This window comes from Canis aureus, chromosome 11, assembly GCF_053574225.1.
Source record: "Canis aureus isolate CA01 chromosome 11, VMU_Caureus_v.1.0, whole genome shotgun sequence".
NCBI lineage: Eukaryota > Metazoa > Chordata > Mammalia > Carnivora > Canidae > Canis > Canis aureus.
The window spans coordinates 26,990,032-27,009,068 of record NC_135621.1 but is presented as its reverse complement, the minus strand read 5'-3'; the positions used below and the strand labels follow the sequence as shown (position 1 = coordinate 27,009,068).

Sequence of the window (19,037 nt, the reverse complement as noted above, 5' to 3'; positions counted from 1 at the left end):
CTCCTGTATCCCTATAATCCCTTCCTCGCAAAGCTTAAAAACTTAAAAAAAAATTTTTTTGTCACTGTTAGTCCCTTCCCCTAGTTTAAACCCTCCAACACCTTCCCATAATATCTGTAGATCCCTACCTGATCTGGCCTCTGCCTGTCTGTCTGACACCTCTTACCACAATCTCCTTGCTCCATAAGCTTCAACTTTGTTCATTCAACACATGCTGAGCCCTGCCCTGTACAAGGCACTGTATTGTTACCAATAAACAAAACAACAACAACAAAATCCCCTCTTGGTGAGGACACACAAAAGACAATAAACCTGATAAATAAGTAAATAAAAACCATGTTAGATTATGTGTACCATTTCCTAAAAATGAAGACAATGTATTAAATGAATGGGTAACAGATCATGCAGGATCTTTTAGGCCCTTGTAAGGACTTCAGCTGCAATGTCACTCCTCATAGAGACCTTACCTAATCACACACAATTCTCCCTTCAATTTCATGATATCTTTTTGTCTTCTTAATAGCACTTATTGATACCTGAGGATGGTTTTTTTTCCTCCCCAATGTATTTGCTTACTTGTGTATTATTTCTCTACCAGGAATTTGTTCATCACCGTGTCTCTCCAATTTATAACACGATCTCATACATACTCAATGAATTTGTTTAATGAAGGTTAAATATACACTTAATACGTTAACTTACTATGGGTTTTTAGTATCCCGTAGGGGCCTTTGGGAACACAATCAATTAGATGACAAGAATCTTAACATGGAATTATCACTCTAACAAAATTTGGGCTAAGGTAAACTTTGTAGGGTTCCTGTAACGTTTTAAGGTCTCACACAATTTTTCTCTTTCCAAGTCTGGTGTAAGCCCTGGTGGTGTTTTCATGGATTTGTTTTTCCTGTTTATGACTAAGGCAAGGAAACAAATCGCAGTTCTTCCGGTTTGGCAGTGGAGTCCATACACTCCATTATGCTCCAATTTTCTTTCAAGAGAAAATACGAGATTCCAAATAAGCCAATACGAGATTTAGGAGTGATCTAGCCGAGTCATACCTCTGCAGGGTTAGAGAGCCACAAGGGGTTCCGGGTGCAGACATGAAGTACAGGTGCTTTGGCTGGGAACGACCAGTAAGAATCAATGGCCAAACGCCTCACACAAAGTCAAGTAGGACTGCAGTGTGCCCACGGCGCAAGGAGCGGGAAGAGGATGGAGATCAGGGAGAGGGGGCCCCCACAGTTAGGTGGCCAACTGAGGAACAGGAAAGGTGTGTTAAGAGTATGTGAAACTGAAACCCTGCGCCTTAACCAAAGGGCATTCTGGCACGGATGGCTTTTGGGGCGGGCGGGCGGCGGCATCCCCGAGGCTCCAGGTGGGCAGGTTGAGGCAGGACGGGAGAATGCCTACGCGGCTGGGCCCTGGAGAGGACATTCGGGGAGCTCCCGGCTCCCTGTCGAATCCCGAGCATTTCCCGAATCGGAATCAGGGACCTAACGGCGCCTGGGCCCGGCTTTCCCAGCGAGGCTGCACGTCGGGCCTGGCTCGGAAGCGAGCCGAGACCCGCGACTCTGCGGGGTCTCCGGTTTCGGCTGCAGGAGGCGGGGCACCCGCCCTGGCCGCTCCCCGGGCGGAACGCTGCGGAAGACCCGCCGGCGCTGGAGCGGTGCGGCAGCGGGGAAGGCGGGGCGGGGCCGGGGCGGCAGGTCGCGGCCGAGGCGGAGGAAGCAGCCGCCGCCCCAGCCGAGGGAGCGCGGCCGGGGGCTTCCCGCGGGAGGAGACTAGTCTTTCGAGCGTTTCCACCCGGTTCGAGCACGTCGGCTCGGCCCCGCCCGGCCCCGCCCCGGCCACCGCCTCTTCCCCAGCCGACGCGGGGGCCGGCGGCAGGAAGGAGGAGGGAGGGACCTGCGCCAGCGCCTTTAAGAGGCGTGGCCACGTGCTCCGCCCCCACCTGCCCCTCGCGCGCCAGTAAGGGGCGGGGTGCGGGAGGAGGTGCCGGGCCGGGAGGGGGAGCGAGGCGTGCGCTGGTGCGCAGGCGCAGTGGCCGGACGACGGACCGTGTGTTTCCAAAATGGCGGCAGCGATGGATGTGGATACCCCGAGCGGCACCAACAGCGGCGCGGGCAAGAAGCGCTTTGAAGTGAAAAAGGTTGGGTCTCGCCAGCGCCTTCCTCAGAGAGGCTAGAGAGGCGCGGATCTGGCTGGCAGGCCCGAGGATGACCGAGGCGCGGAGGAAAGGGCTTCATTTCAGGGCGTTCCTGGGACCGGGTACCAGGAAAGGAAGCTGGGGGGCGGGTCTTAGAGTTGATCGGCGTGACTGGGGCCCACTACCAATGGCAGTATTGGTTTCACTAGGAGTCTGAGGGGCCAATCACAGAGGCGCTTGTTGAGATGCGCGGGGTTGAGACTTGGCTGAGGGAGCCAAGCGCCTGAGCTGTCACTGGAGTGGTGGAGGGGTGGGGAGGAGTGGGTGGGGTGGATGGAAGGGGGAGTCGGAGCGCTGCGGTGGGTGGAGGATGGGGGCAGTGCGGCGAAAGCCGGGACCTGAGTTCCTACCGCAGTGGAGGCCTTTGAGGAGCCCGGCTGGTGATCTCCTTGCCCCGCCCCTTCCCGAAGCTCGGGGTCCCTCTGACTCTGAGGGACCCCAGCCTGGTCCTCGCCTCCTCGAGGCCTCCCTCAGCCCTCTCTCTAGTCCTCGCCCCCGCCGAGTTAAAGTGTCTCCAGTGTAACAACTCTTGGCTCTTCTGAGAGGTCTGTTGGTTTGTCACACAGCCTCCACAGTCCTGTGCTCGTTTCCAGAATCCCTCTGTCCAAAAAGGAAAAGGGGGGGGGGGGGGAAGCATGGTGGAATTTGTTAAAAAGAAAATGCGAGCCCAAACCTTGTGTCATTTAGGAAGGGTTGAGTACTAGTGGCGAACGACCTGGTGACTGGGAAAGCAAAAATGTGGAACGTGTCTTTTTGCATGAACTGCTTTATAGTGGTTTGCCAACAGTTTGGGAGGAAAGTGCCGATTCTCACATGATATAAAATAAATCTGTTCAAAATGAAGACTCAAATAGGGGAAATGTTATTCCTGGAACATCTGGCTAAACACTGACAATATTCCCCCCTCCTAGTGCTTTTTTGGTGTTTCATTGTGGGCACTGCATGCTCAGTTACAGCCAGCAGCCATATTGAAGAATAGAAATAGGGTTTTGTTGTGGTTTTTTTTTTTTTTTCCCCCGTTCAAGTTGAAGCTGTCGGAAAGTGCTAAAGAAGTTTAACTAGACGGGGAATTGCGTTCGAAAGAGATGAAGGTTTTGGAAGTGGCACCAAATTGGTGGATGAAAAGGGAGTTTGGGGATATTTATAATTGCAGAAGCCAGAAAGGTTGAATTACTTAAATACCGCTTTTAGATGAACTCTTAAGTGGAATTATCTGAACTAAATAGGAGCCTGAGCTTGTAAAAGTTTAGAACACCAGTTTATTTGATGGAAGGAACTAACCAAAATTTTAGTGAATTCTAGAATTTGTTGTGAAATAATCTTGTGAGATTTAAGTGATGACCTTGCTCTGTACTGACACTGGATAATTAGTTATCCAGCTTATCCCACGATTACCCATTTTATGATCCAATCATCATCTTAGTTCATTCTGTCCCCAGCTTTCACCTCCCCACTCATACCTTCAAAGCTGCCTTGAAGAGCATATATTTACCTTTGCAGAAATTCAAATTTGTGCTTATTAAGCCTAAAACAGGCTCTCAAAAATTATTCCCGGTTTTCTTACATTGATACAGTTGACTAAATTATTGTAAGCTGTAGGAGAAAATAAAGAGGATTCATTAATTTATGTTCATATACTCAGCCTTTTGGAAAATGGGTGAGCACACTTGTAGTCTGCTGTTGCCCTCTGATAAAATGAGTAAGAGTAAGGTAATATCCCCAAGCTCCTGTGTCTGGTGGTCCTTGTGGCCAAAGAGATGATAACTGTAGCTGCAGCATGAAATCCTAGAGTGTGTGTACGCCTGTGTTACAAGGAGAGTGCATTGTTCCCCCTTTTTCTCTTTGCAGTGGAATGCAGTAGCTCTCTGGGCCTGGGATATTGTGGTTGATAACTGTGCCATCTGCAGGAACCACATTATGGATCTTTGTAAGTAACTGGAGGTGGATGGGAGGAAGTTGAGAAGGTTACAGAGATTGTGGCTATTCTGATGTGACCAAATTTCTTCCCAAGGAGATATAAAGCATAGTCAGAACACTTGGTGTCTTCTGCCTCTAGTCCGTTGGTATGTTTGAAATAGAGTAGATTTAATGATATCCTGGAGACATACTCATCTCTCAGAATAAATCTACTCAGTCTAAAGATGGCAAGCACACATTTAGAATGAGTTGTGGACACAGAGGCACTGTTGATTATTCCTCTATATTTCCCATCTCATACCCAGACTCAAAGGCAAAAATAGTGAAAGGAAAAAAAAAATAAACTTTGAGCTAAAATATTCTACCAAAGCTAGTTTTTGCTTGGCAAGATTTATAAAGAAAAGAAGCCAAAGAAGTAAGGAATTTCAGTGTTAGCCCCAAAGTTAAGAGGACATCGGTGCCAGCATCTAAATAGACAACTAATTGCAGTAAAGAAGTTTCATTTAAATCTACAGATTCCATCCCATATAGTAGCCAGTATATGGTGGGTTTGATTATAGCTATCCGTGGACTCCGTGTCCTTATAGTAATAGGGGCAAGTATGTTGATCACACCAGGAACACCTGAGGTTACTTTTTCTTCCAGGTACTGAAATGGTTTGTTACAGAGATCAGATATGAGATGAAGAAATTTCAGCTTTGTAGAGTTGCATTTACAGGCACTTACTTTGAAAATTACTCACCTGCCTCTCCAGCTTCATCTTGCACCACTCTCCTGCTCACTCTGGTAGTTTCTTTGGCTTTCTTTCCATTCTCGAAGTGTCCGTGCTCCTTTTTAGAGCCTTTAATATGCCCTGTTCCCTTTGCCTGGAATATTCCCCTTCTCCCCACTACCTTTGCCTGACCCACTACTGTCCAATCTAAATATGAGCCACAAATGCAAGTACATACATAATTTAAATTTTTCTGGTACCCACATCAAAATAAAAAGAAACAGATGATTTCTATTTTATTTATCCTACTATATCCAAGGAAATTTCATTTCAACATGTAAATATTTTAAAGTGAACTATTTTACATTCTGTTTTTGGTACTATTTGAAGTGTACTTACACTTAAAGCGCATCTCAGTTCAGACTAGCCACATTTCAAGTGCTCACAGCCACATGTGGCTAGTGGTTACTTTATTGGACGATGTGGAACTAATCCGTAGTTGATCTTTAGATCTCACCTTGAACTAGCTCAGAGACGTGTTCCCTGGCCATACTTAAATACGCACAGACTATGATGGTTCCATTAAATATTCCCAAGACCGTCTATACTTTCCTTGGTAGTATTTAATTTAGTTGGTTCTCAATCATATCTATGTTTTTAACTGCTCTACTCCCAGCATAGTGTCTAGTACATAATAGGTTCTTGCTAAATACTTGCTCAGTGAATAATTAAAATACAAAATAGAAGAATAGTCTGTGATCATTGCAACTTGGAAAGCCCCAATCAAATATCATGTATTGATAGTTTATTGCCCTTTGTTTCTTTGAGTTTTGACCCTGTTTACCTTTTCACACAACAGTCAAAGCAGACAGCAGCTACCATGATGTTTAATATAGATAGAAGAAACCCATCACAGAAAAACACATGCACAGTTTTAAATGTGTTTGGGTGGGGTCTTTGATTACATGCTTGCCAATTTTGTTGCTTTACATTTTCGTAAGGAGTTGTGCCCAAAGCAAATTTTATTTTCTTGGTCTCTCTTCTGTAAATAGTTAATGATTTCAAATAACCCTGCTTGGGTTTTTTTTCCTGCTTCTATATTTAAGTTATTTTGTGTCTCTCTGGATGCAAGAGAATGTGCTTTTTGGGAGGAGCACCACAGATAAAGGCTATTGATACTCTCTCTTAGAGTTGAACTCTTGAGGGATCAATGTAGGTCTTCAGTTAGACTCCTGTCTGTTTTATCATATATTTTAAATGTTAGGTGAAGTAGAATAATTGAACTCTTTTTTTTCTTTAAGTAGGCCCCAACGTAGGGCTTGAACCCACAACCCTGAGCCTGAGGGTCTGATACTCTGCTGACTGAGCCAGCCAGACACCCCAGAATATTGAACTTTTACAACAAGAAATTATAAAAGCATTTTCAAGTCATTCATTTATTTAGTTTTAATTGATAAAACAGTTTATTATTTTTATTTAAGGTTTTAATTCCAGTTAACATACACCATAATATTAGTTTCAGGTGTACAATATAGTAACTCAACGTTTCCATATATCACCCGGTGCTCATCATGACAAGTGTACTCCTTAATCTCCATCACCTGTTTAACCCATCCCCCTACCCACCACCCGTCTGGTAGCCATCAGATTGTTCTCTATAATTAAGAGTCTGTTTTTTATAATTAAGAGTCCTGTCTTTTATTCATGCAATGAATACTCACATCCTGGGCATTTTGCTAGGCACCAGGATAAAACAATGACTGAGATCAAGTTTTTACTTTAAGAAACATAACCTTTTGTTTATTACAGACACTAAAGAGAAGTCTGGTTGCCACAACTGGGTTTGTCTTCCTTTAAAAAAATAAATGGATTCTGGGATCCCTGGGTGGCGCAGCGGTTTGGCGCCTGCCTTTGGCCCAGGGCGCGATCCTGGAGACCCGGGATCGAATCCCACGTCGGGCTCCCGGTGCATGGAGCCTGCTTCTCCCTCTGCCTGTGTCTCTGCCTCTCTCTCTCTCTGTGACTATCATAAATAAATAAAAATTTTAAAAAAATTTATAAAAAAAAAAATAAATGGATTCTGATTCTTATAAAAAGACTTTTTGTTAAAGCTGAAAATAAGAATCTTGATTTAGCAATGGCCATTTTCTAATAAATTCTGGCCTGGCATTAAGTGAATAATTATATACATAGCTATAAATAAATAAGAGTGATTATGGTTGTGCCCAATTGAGAATGTTTGGTCTGAAGACTTCCTGTTTTGAGTCAAAATTGATACTACATGCCCTAATCTAGCTTTGTATTTATTGTACATTGCCCCATTTCTTTGTTGTTCTAAAGAGTTGCTGAAATGCACAATATTTCTAGGTTTTCTCCATTACCTCAGATAATCTTGTTCCAAATGAAAAGGGCATCCAGAAGGGCTTAGACCCAGCCTTTGCCCGTGAGAAATTAGCCTCTTCCTAAACCATAGGTCCATATCCCTCTTTTAAAAGTGAAATCTGGGCAGCCCAGGTGGCTCAGTGGTTTAGTGTCGCTGTCAGCCCAGGGCCTAATCCTGGAGACCCGGGATCGAGTCCCACATCGGGCTCCCTGCATGGAGCCTGCTTCTCCCTCTGCGTGTGTCTCTGCCCGTCTGTGTGTGTGTGTGTCTCATGAATAAATAAATAAAATCTTAAAAAAAAAAAAGTGAAATCTGTCCGTTTCTGAGATGAAGCCATTGCTTCCTTGGCAGTCCTTTGGTGGTAATGCTCTTGTATTGAAATTTAAAAGTCCCCAAGCTTTATGTATCACATGCATTAAGCCTCTGCCTTTGTAGGGGTATGATAGGAACCCATTATGTGCTATTTGTTTTGGCTGCTCTAGGTTGACAGTGAACAGTTACTTTTCCTGTTTAAATGAAGGACTCAACTCCTGTACTCACTCTGCACCAACAGCTCAAGAATGTTTTCTATTTGAAAACATTTTATACTCATATTTAATCATTTTCCATGCCATTTCCTTTCTTATGTGGCATTCTAGATTGCAGTCCTATCCCTTCTATATATTTTTGTTCTTTGTTAGGAATTATCAGGTAAAAAATACATATGTATTTGGTCCCCATTCACTCTGTAGAAGTGGTTTTGTTTGCTTATTCAACTACCTAGAGCCTACTTTGCACTTGGCATAAAAAGACAGAGTCCCTTAAAAATACCTTGACCTAGACAAATTTATGTACTTTGAAATAGTTGTTATTTATTTCAATAATTATGCCTCTTACTTAGCTAATGTCATAATACCCTGGCCTCATCTGAGAGGCTCCAACCTGAAGGACATCAGATTTTATATTCTCTACTTTTCGGTCATAGCCCCAGTAAATACTTGAATATACTCCATAGACCCTTCTTTACTCCTATCAGAAGGAAAACCTAGTTACTCTCTTTGTAGTGTGAATCTGGTAGCAAAAGGAAGTCCTGTGATTTCAGATCTTTGCCTTTCATGTTTTTAAGGCGTAGAAAAAAAAAATTCTTATGGCATATCTCTTCCCCAAAGATCAAATAGACCCATTCAAGTCTCAGTATTATTTGCATACTGTTTTACTGTTTCCCACCTATGGAAGTTTGAGGTAATTGTCTCCTATTAAATAGTCTTTCCCAAAACTTTTTACTCTTCAAATGGGAAACTCCATTTAGTTACCACCTTCAGAGAAAGCAAATTAGACATTACTAATTCCTGTTCCTTGAATATTTATCCCCAGTAGAGCTTTACTCATCAGTTCTTGATCTCAGTCAGATTTGTATTCTATTTAAATTCCCTTCTCCTCCACCTCTATGAAATTGATACTTGGATATATTTGCCATAATGTACTCTGTTCACCAGACAGAATCTGGTGAACAGAGATGATAAGCATCTCTGTTCATCCCTTACGACCTCAGGGATGATGGTAAGCATCACCACGTGGTGGGCCCCAAATCTCTAACCCATTGGCCTAACAGATTGGCTTTGTTTGACAGTGTTTTAAAGATGTTTGTGTTTTGGTGCTTTCACACAGAGCATACACTACAGGTTGCCCCAGGCCTCGTCACCCTGTTATTTCGCTTCTGTCCCGGTTCACACGTACCTGCCTGACCCCTTTAGGGACACTGGAGCTTGTTACCCAGCTAGGCCATCAATGATGTCAGGGCCTAAGAGGCAGCCTTTGCCAAGAACAGGGAGAAGATGCCAGTTCTCACAACAGTAAGAGTTACTAGGTAGCTTTAAGAATGTTCTAAATTGACCAGGCTAGGAGAAATCACTTTCATTTGGACAGGTCAGGTGATCTTCAGAACAAATGTGCCTTTTCCTTCATCATTCTGTGAACATGGATAGGAAATCATTGCAAAGCAAACTGTTCAGTCACCTATCTACCTTCTGTGTTTCACCCCTTCTTACACTCATTAAAAAACAATTCTGACTAATTAACCACTTGAGATTTTGTTCAAGTTTGTACCACCCTCACCCCTGCCTCTGCCCAAATCCTGTCCTTGTGTGGGTAGGGCTGCCAGAGATTGAAAGGTCGCTGCTTCTGAGGTCCAGTAATCTTGTTGCTCTTGTTCCCACAGGCATAGAATGTCAAGCTAACCAGGCGTCTGCTACTTCTGAAGAGTGCACTGTTGCATGGGGAGTCTGTAACGTAAGGAAACATCTTTCCCTATCAGCATGGCTTGTAAACATATTACCACTTTTCCTGCTTTGCCAGTCTTGAAAATAACTAGGAAAAAAAACGACTAGCCTAGCTTTCTCCCAAAAGGTATACAAATAGTTAAAAAGATTTGAAATCTTTGTACTATTCGCCTGTTTCAGGTTAAAAATTACTGGTTATTGCAGGGGTACCATTTTGTCTTAATTATAAAATGGACCCACTTTTGCTAGCAACACTTTGGGGATTCATCTTTGGGAATTGCCTGCAAAGACTGTGGCAGTCTTTGGAATATTCTCCCATTGGTGGACATCTTTACCTTTTTAACAGATCTGTTTTTAGGGCTATATGCCTTGTGGAACTAACTTTGGCAAATAAAATGAGCGTTCAAGGGCCGGTGCATGTGTGTTTTAAAGTGTGGCAAGTGTACTAAGTTATGATTTTTTTTTTTTTAACATGGCTCATGCCAGAAATGTTTTGTACAGCATCACTGGACTGAATGCACAGCTTTCCACGGCGTGACAGCTGTGAAGGATAACAACATCAAATGTGTTATTTCTAGCATGTGTTAAAAATTCATCTGTATAGCCATGTAGTAACAGTCACATGAGCTAAAATTGTCCTGTCCTCCTGTGCCAAGGGGAAAGAGGACCCACAGCCCCCAGCATGGCACAGGCCTAACATTCCCTGTCTTTGACTTACTTGCTCTAGCGACTTCAGACAAAGTATTGGACATCCCTAAGCCTGGGCTTTCTCATGCACAGAGTTAAAATCAGGATGAAATGATTTCATCCTGCCACATAGTAGACCTAAGTTTCTGTTAAATACATATAAATAAATTCAGCTCTGGGGTGGTGGTGGTGGTTACTGAGCAGATAGTCCCTATCAGTATTTTGCCCCAGCAGGCTGAGCCTCTGCCCTGCCCAAGCCTGTGGTGCACCTTCTAAATCTGCCAGGGCCTGTTGCAGTTTCACAGTAACCTGTGTTGGCCAAGGGATGGCTATTGTTGTCTGTGGGGATAAAGAAATAAAATTTATCGGGCTCTTTGCTATGCCTGACATTCAGACATATAACAAGAGCCATGTCATTTTTTGGTGGAAGGAAAAGGAAGTGAACTTTACCTTAACTTTGGTTAAGGAGAGACTAGCTCAGACAACCCGTCATAAAAAAGAGCAGGCACGGTGTCGCAAAAAACCTTGGACCAGTGCTGGCTTCCAGTTCTGGGTCTTCTTACTGCCTCCATGAATTAGGCAAGTCACTTGATTTGTCTGAGTTTCAGTTTCCCATCCGCAACATGAAGGTAATACCTGTCACGGTGGCTCACCAGGGTTGCTGTGAGGCTCCAACTAGGTAATATATGTTAGCATCTTATGTAAACTCTAAGGCACTAGTCAGTGTACTTTGAGACTGCTAACTATACCCATCAACAGACCTTAGGTTATTAACAGGAAGAAAGTTGGGACCAGGGTGGTTCAGTGATGCTGTCATCTGCTCTGCAGCCTTATTTGCAGCCCCTCTTGCCCTCCATCTTCTAAGATAGATGTAGGATAGAAGGACCCCGAACTGCTGCAAGGTGCCTAAGGGGTGGGGGGAGGTGGAGAAAGGCATCTAAATACCCTTGGGTGAGCCTGTCCCTACAACCTGGCGATTGAAAAAAATGCCTCAGCTTTCTGCTTTTTAGAAGTTTTGTTTTTTCTCTTTTACACAGTTGAGTTGTATGAGAGTCAATGAGTTGTATGACAGGGATCTTCTAAAGCTCTCACTCTGGGAGAATGTTTGTCCTCTTGAACATCCATAGTGTACTGGCTGTGGATTCCACTCTTAATTACTGAATTCTGTTTTTGCCTATGAAAAGACAATGCCCATGAAGATGATCCACTGAAGTTGAAGTTCCATGCTTGTTTTGGTAGGGCATGCTGACCAGATTTCAAGGCTGTTATTAAATCAAGCTTGCAAAAGCTTTCATTTTTTGGGGTGTGTGTGAGCATTTTTCCCTTTTCCCCTGCCTGAGCCAGCCCATCACTGATAAGATGAGGGGGAACACTTGCTGCTGCTGCTGCTGCTGCTGCTGCTGCTGTCTTAATACCCTGCTCCAGTGAGCAGAGGGAGGAGAATAAATGTCCATTGTGGAGGTATTGTGATTAGCATCTGCATGTCATTCACTCACACTGGAAAAATTCATACAGATTTTCCTTTTGCTCAGATCTGAAAGCCGCCTCCTAGCTCCCTGTCAGTTACCAGCTTTCTTGGTACTCAGGCCATTTTACCTCTTGCCTTTATCATGAAATAAGTCATTTGATGATCTTTGCAGTTGCTTATGTGCAGTTCGTCCATCATTATGCTTCCTTTCACCCTAATTTTTTACCTCATTCCTTTTTAAGTGCCTCACCGCTTAAAGGCTTACCAAGTACTGAGCTGTTTTAATATCAATACATCCTTGAACGAATCTGGAAGTAAGGTCTTTTGAACAGAGTTGAGCTGGGTGTGCAGAGATTGGGGAAGTGCCCGTCTCAGCTCTGGGTAGGTGGCAGTGGCAGCGTGCACTGCCGCAGGCTGAGCAGAAGTCGCTGCTCTCAGGGTTACCAGTGGGGGGAGGGGCTGTTGGGGACCAAGAATGGGGAAGTTTGAAATCTGCCTGCGATCAAGGGCCTCCTGGGCATGTGTCCGAAGAAAGTACAGGAAAGTAGAAGCCTCCCCTCCCAGCCGAATAGGACCAGGAAAGCCACATTCCATCTTCCCTTAAGGAAAGCGGAACGAGCATACTGCTATACCATAGATGATGCTTCCTAAATAATGTCTTTTAGTAGTTAGGACATTTCTCACAGATGTTTCAGTGGAAATATCCTGTACCTAACCAAGGCGTAAGAGGTTGTTGACCTTTTGCCTCTCATTGTTTGTTGTCTCCTGTTGTTTGCTGGCCCCCTATGTGTCACTGCTCCGCTGCCCTGGAGACATATTATCAGCAGATGGCTACACCTGCACAGAATGATTTTTAATAAAATGTATCTTTTCTTCCAGCATGCTTTTCACTTCCACTGCATCTCTCGCTGGCTCAAAACACGGCAGGTGTGTCCGTTGGACAACAGAGAGTGGGAATTCCAAAAGTAGGTGTCTCTGGCTGTTTTGATGTTGTAAGACTGGGCTCTGTGGTCCGTGTCATCCTTTGAGTCACCTCAAGCAGGAGGGTGCATAGTCTTAGAAGACAGAGACGGGGAACATAGCTTGTTTTACAGACTAACTTTTGGTTGGTTAAACAAAGACTTGTCTATGAGGAAAAGGCACAAAGGTTTGGCCAACCTGAAGTTTGCAGCCTAGAGTTTCCCAACTCCCAGGGTCTGTGAAAATAGAAAACATGAGAATCTGCAAACTATTAGATATTTCCGGAATCAGATCCATAGTAAGGCTCCAGTAACTAACCAGTGTCTTTGCTTTTGGCTAGAAATCCATCCACCTATCCTGCTTCATTTGTTTATCTCATGCTGACTAATTCTGATATGGTATTTATGGCTATCTCAACTAAATTATAGTTATATAAATAAAACATGACATGGTAAATTTTTTAAAATTCAAGTAGTTAAAAAAAAAAAAATTCAAGTAGTTAAGAGGGCATACCAGAAAACATTAGCTTCCCACCTTAGTCTCCTAATCTTATTCCCAGAAGTGACCATCAGCTTCATAGTATCTCTTATCTCCATTGGTCTGCTGACATGTATATGGGTGGATATACATATATAATTTTAACATAAATATGAGCATCCTGCATAGTAATGCACCTTGCTTTTTAATTTCATACATTTTGGAGTTTTTCCAGATCCTTATATATCCAACTACCTCCTTTCTGATGGTTGCAGAGTATTTTTGTATGTTGATGTACCATAGTTTATTTAATCGGTCCCCAATGACAGACATTTGGGTTTCAGATTTCTCACTTAAAAATAGTGTGTAGGGATGACCATCCTTATACATGAATCTTTACAAATATGTACAAGTATATATGTAGCAGTAGTTCCTAAAAGAATTTCTGAGTAGAGAGTATGTACATTTTTATTTTTGATAAAGTCAGATTTTCCTTTCCCAAGAATATGTACTAATTTACATTCTCGTTAAACAGTACAGCAGAATGCCCCTTTCTCCATTTCATACCGAGGCTCCATAATCACACTTTTCCATCTTAGCTGTTCCAGTGGTTGAAAACTAGTATTCAGTTGCTTTTTTGGAATTTTGAGTGAGATTGGGCCACTTTTCATACGGTTTTATGCCTGTTTTTCTGTGAAATGCCCTTTTTTGTTGCTGTTGAATTATTGATCGTTTGCTTTATCAAATTTTTTATGAGAAGGAGGATTTTTAATATGAGTTTTGATTAGTAGGATATAATTAGGTTTAAAAAATGGGGTTCTTTAGTTTGTGAAATGTTTAGAAATCCCTTATTGGTACAGTTATTTTGCTTTTATGCTTAGTTATTTATTTTGGTAAAGAATTTTGAAAGTCTTACAGAATGCATGTCCATTTTTTAAGAAATCTGCCAAAGACTGTGTTTAACTCATACCATTGTGCCTCATTCAGCAAAGTGTATGCTACCTAATGTGTAAGATATGAAAACGTATGGGACAGTCTTTCCCCATCCATGGGAGCTTGCATTCTGAGTAGAATCATGAAGTCACACCAATCAAGGCAAAAGCATTGTTCTGCATTCTCAAGAGAGGCCTTTGTAATTGGCTCTGCCCTGGAACAGGCTCCAGGTTCTGTTTTTGGACCAAAACTGTCCCATGTTGCCCATTAAATCTTCCCAGGACTGAGCCTGGGAAATGGGGGAATACGAAGAATTGCTCATGTTGGGCATGGTGGGACACCACCACTTTATCCAGCCAGTGGCCTTATCAGGCAGTGCTTAACAGTGTGTTGGGATAACAGATTCCTAAGGAACAAATGATGGCATTCTTTAATCTGATGGACAACTATGGGTTGCTCTCCAGTCTACTGATAAACACTGGAGCTCTGCCCTGTGTGGAATTTGGCACAACTTTTTTCTAGACAATATTCAAGTGGATTTCTTAAGAGAAGTGCTTAAAGCACCTAGTAGTCCTTCAGACTGATTGAAGCCATGACCTAGAGTTCGAGTGCCCTGGTTTCCACCCATTGTTATATGTATCATGTTATATGTTATACTTTGTGATAAGTATTTTTTTTTAAACATTTTTTTATTTATTTATGATAGTCATACAGAGAGAGAGAGAGGCAGAGGGAGAAGCAGGCTCCATGCACCGGGAGCCTGATGTGGGATTCGATCCCGGGTCTCCAGGATCGCGCCCTGGGCCAAAGGCAGGCGCCAAACCGCTGCGCCACCCAGGGATCCCCTGTGATAAGTATTTTAATCAGAGACTATCCATAAAGAACCAGACAAAAGATAGTAAGATAATAATGGAGGATTTTTGTTCAAGAAATCTATTCATATGTGGAAGAAATTTCCCAGCCTTAATTGTTTTTATAATCTTGCTAGAGCCAAATTTTGGCTTTTGGGGAAATCAGAAACTACCTGAAATCCATACTTCATTTCTCTACAGTTCTCTTTGTAGAATGCTGAATGTAATCAGGGCAGAAATTGGACCTGCTGATAGATTTCGAAATGGAAATCTGTTCAGGGATCCCTGGGTGGCGCAGCGGTTTGGCGCCTGCCTTTGGCCCAGGGCGCGATCCTGGAGACCCGGGATCGAATCCCACATCGGGCTCCCGGTGCATGGAGCCTGCTTCTCCCTCTGCCTGTGTCTCTGCCTCTCTCTCTCTCACTGTGTGCCTATCATAAATAAAAAAAAAAAAAAAAAAAAAGGAAATCTGTTCAATGACTCTTCTCCATATTTGACTGAGTAGCAGAATTGAAGTGAAAATAGGCTGCAGTGGGAAGCAGAGGCTGAGTGCTTAAAGGGTGTCTAAGCCACTGACCCGAGCCAACAGAGCGGCTTCCCCTCAGCTACCAATTCTGACTTTTCCCTCTCGCCTCCCTAATACTGCCCAACATCTGTCTGGTAACTGGAAGGAGGGTCAGGTGGGTATAGTTGAGTCCCATGGAGGGACTGTCACTAAGAGGGGGTGGTAGGTAAAGTGTTATGAAGGATAAAATTAAAGGGGCAGAGACTAGTGTCAGCCCAATCTTGGAGCATGCTTGTGCTCACTTCTGTCTTTTAAAAGTTTTCATTACATTTGCTCATATGTTTTAGCAGGTTTTGTAGTCTCAAGCAGGACATTACTAAGGAATAAATAAAAATACTTTGTCTTTCAGGTATGGGCACTAGAAAGAATTCTTCCATCAAGCTCAACTGTTCTGTTATTCATTTAATGACTTGCCCTCCTGTTACTTAATTATAAATTAGATAGAACTGTGTCTTTTCTGCTTTTTCTTTTCAGTTTGCTATTCCTGCAGCCATATTGTATTCTGTGTCAAATAAAATCCAGTTGGATTCTAGAACAGATGCTGTCTCTTGTGTATGTGAAAAAGTGAACATAAATAAAGGGTCCCCTCTTCCTATGTTGGAAGGCTTCCTTTTGAAAGTGAAATGTTTGTTCATTAGAGCAGAGTTGTCCTGTGAGCACATCGCCTGGTCACGAGGAATCCTGGTCCACAGCCTGGTCCATGATGGCAGTCTTGGGCAAGTCATCTCTCTGCTCGACTCTCCCCTCTAGAACGGCTCCTAAGAAACTAAATGGCATCATATGTGCACAGAAAGAAGCTTTGTAAACTGTAAAACCACTATACAAATGTTGACTTTGACCATGTATGACATGTTGCTTTCTCAGTTTAGAAAAATAAACCTGAAAAAAATCTAATATATAATTATGGCTGGCAAAAGAATAATTTATGAACTCAAGTTGAAAATTGGTGTCACTTTAAATGGAATTAAAAAGAATTCAAGTTGCCTTTACCACCACCATCTTTTGCAATTTGTTTAAAATGTCTTGGCCATGGGGGCACCTGGCTAGCTCAGTCAGTAGAGCATGCAACTCTTGACCTTGGGGTCATGAGTTCAAATGCCACATTGGGTATAGAGATTAGTTTTTAAAAGTAAATAAAGTAAAAAGTGTTGGCCATGGAAGGAATTGCCAGTTCTAAAACTAATTCAGTGGTGATGTTGTCTTTAACTGAGAAATAGTCTAGTTTACTGTAGTGGTTCTCAAATTATGGTCTGAGGACCCCTGGGGGTTCCTGGAACCCTAGGAGGTTCATGAAGTTCCTCTTCCACTACATGTCTGCATGAGGCCAGTTTTGCTCTATATACTTCAACCAAAGCAATGCACTGAATGAAGAAGCAGGCATGAGAATCCAGGTGTCTTCTACTAGATAGAAAAGAGATTTGCAAAAATGTAAAACAGTGCCACTCTTTAATCTTGTTTTGAAAAATAGTGGCTTTTAATAAAAATATTTATGTTAACACGATGAGTTTTGTTCTTTTTAAGTCTTTGAAATTTCTCGGTTTTGATTTCCATTATACATATATATAGATACATCTATAGAAGTTCACCCACAAAACCAAAAATTCTTTGAGGTCTCAATGTTTAAGATCCTAAAGGGATCCTGAGAGTAAAAAGTTTAAGAATCTCTACCTTAGTTATTAAGAACCTTGAAGTCTTAATAAATCTGGATCAAACTCCCCCTCCTGGGGCGATGGCTCAGTGGGTTAAGTGTCCCGACTTTTGATTTCACTCAGGTCATGATCTCAGGGTCTTGAAATCGAACTCTGAGGCTCCATGCTCAGCTCAGAATCTGCTTGAGATTCTCTCCCTCACCCTCTGCCCCTTCCACTGCTCATGCTCTCCCTACATAAATAAATAAAATCTTAAAAAAAAAAAAGAAAGAAAGAAAGAAAGAAACCACCTACCTTCCTCAGTTAACTGCCAAGTCATATAGCAAGTAGCTGCAACTGTTGCTGTTAATTTAGGGCTACTACCCTTGACAGAAATACCCTTTTTTAAGCTCCTTTCAAGTGGCCAAACTGAATACTTAGGTAGCAGACACCTCACTTTTCACACATGATACATATTTGGCGAGTTCTGCTTGAGTATTAATTAGTACCATCGCTTGCAGAATACAGAAATCCACTTCTGCTGAGGTAAGGGAAATTTATTGGCAGGTACGAAGCTATGTAATGTGACCTGAGAAAGGGATAGGGATACATTTGGACCGAAGAATGAAAGAACCAGGGAATCACTGCTGGGATTACCCGCTACTCTCAGTAGCCTCGTAGGGCAGGGAAATGATGCTGCCACTGCTTCTAACACCGGTGCTACAGGGACTTAGTTCTGATTCCCCAAATCCCAACTGGGTCCTGCACTTGGACTAGTCATAGATCCCTGTGAAACTGAGTGACTGCCTTGAGAGCCACTGTGATGGAGGGTAACAGTTCCCAGAAGAATGGGGGTGACATGGGGCAGACAACACAAAGCAGGTCTACTTACAGTCGTGTTAGGGAGGTCTTTTTCTTACATTGAGTGAAAATGTCTCCCTGTAGCATATATATCCAGTTACTCTTGTGTTGTCTCATGAAACTGGTGGACCTGAATCTTCTCTGAGACATCAGTGAAATTATTCGCTGAATGCCTGCTGTAGGCTAACCTAGAGGACACAGCCGAGTCAGACAAAATCTCTTCCCTCGAAGAGCTCACAGTCTAGTAGGAGATTGCTGAGAAAATGAATGAATATGGAAAATTAATTCTGGAGAGCTTGACAGGGCTCCAATCTGGGCTTGATCCTGAAGTGCCCATTCTCTCTTGGTTTTCCTTCACTCAACTCCTGTGCCTTGCATGGCCTCCTCTTCTTCCGTCTGCCCTGAAGATTCTATCCCCGGGGTCCTGCTCTGTCAGGGAGATGCATCCTCACTCATAGTCATAATAGCGTGCTGGACCCTCCAGTGGGCTCCTGAGAGGTGAATGTATGCATCTCTTCCCAAATCCAGTCTCAGTAACTCACTTTGGTAGTTTGAAATTGGCCATAGTGGGTGTATTCACACCACAGAAGTTGGGAAATGCTACAAATCAGAGCTTCCTTTCCCTCACACTGCTGCATAGTCAACCGTCTTTACGATAATGGTATCGGAATGCATCCATTGTCTATCCCTGGCTGTGTGTCTTGTAGAGACTTCAAATTCAGGATGTCAACAACAACCGACCTATCATTTTCCCAAACATACCCCTCCTCCCGGATGACCCAGCCTGGCTGATAGCATTGCCACTCATCCAATTCTTGAAGCCACAGGCATTCCAAAAGCATTTTAGATGACTCTCCTCTCCTTTGCCCCTGCATCCGATCACGAAACGCTATTCATTCTACTGTTGTATTCTCATCAACATCTGTACCCTATTCTCCATTCTGCTGCCTCAGCTGGAGCCCAGACTTCCGTCATTTTTCCTTAAAATAATTGCAGATCCCTCTGACAGGTCACACTGTCATTAGTCTCCTGGCGACAATCTGAAGTGAGTCTTTAATTTGGTCTGATGCCCCCTTCCACTGGTGGAGAAATTCTCCACCTTGAAGGAAGCAGAGTTCATTTACCAACACG

General features: G+C 43.1%; 1 protein-coding gene across 2 annotated transcripts; it reads left to right on the top strand.

Moving 5' to 3' along the window:
* The first annotated feature begins 1,989 nt into the window (after positions 1 to 1,989).
* RBX1 (ring-box 1) lies at positions 1,990 to 15,954 on the top strand. Of its 2 annotated transcripts, XM_077914380.1 has the most exons (5): positions 1,990 to 2,149; positions 4,055 to 4,133; positions 9,416 to 9,486; positions 12,511 to 12,596; positions 15,767 to 15,954. In XM_077914380.1, exons 1-5 carry the CDS (start codon positions 2,072 to 2,074, stop codon positions 15,777 to 15,779), a joined length of 327 nt encoding a protein of 108 aa, XP_077770506.1. In that variant the 5' UTR covers positions 1,990 to 2,071; the 3' UTR covers positions 15,780 to 15,954. The 2 variants fall into 2 exon arrangements, with proteins under 2 accessions (XP_077770506.1, XP_077770507.1); XM_077914381.1 differs by lacking the exon at positions 12,511 to 12,596.
* The last annotated feature ends 3,083 nt before the right edge of the window (positions 15,955 to 19,037 follow it).

Coding starts and splice junctions, on each gene's coding strand:
- RBX1 (XM_077914380.1), top strand. CDS start 2,072: ATGGCGGCAGCGATGGATGTGGATACCCCGAGCGGCACCAACAGCGGC. Junction 2,150..4,054: donor AGCGCTTTGAAGTGAAAAAG/GTTGGGTCTCGC, acceptor TTCTCTTTGCAG/TGGAATGCAGTAGCTCTCTG. Junction 9,487..12,510: donor TTGCATGGGGAGTCTGTAAC/GTAAGGAAACAT, acceptor CTTTTCTTCCAG/CATGCTTTTCACTTCCACTG.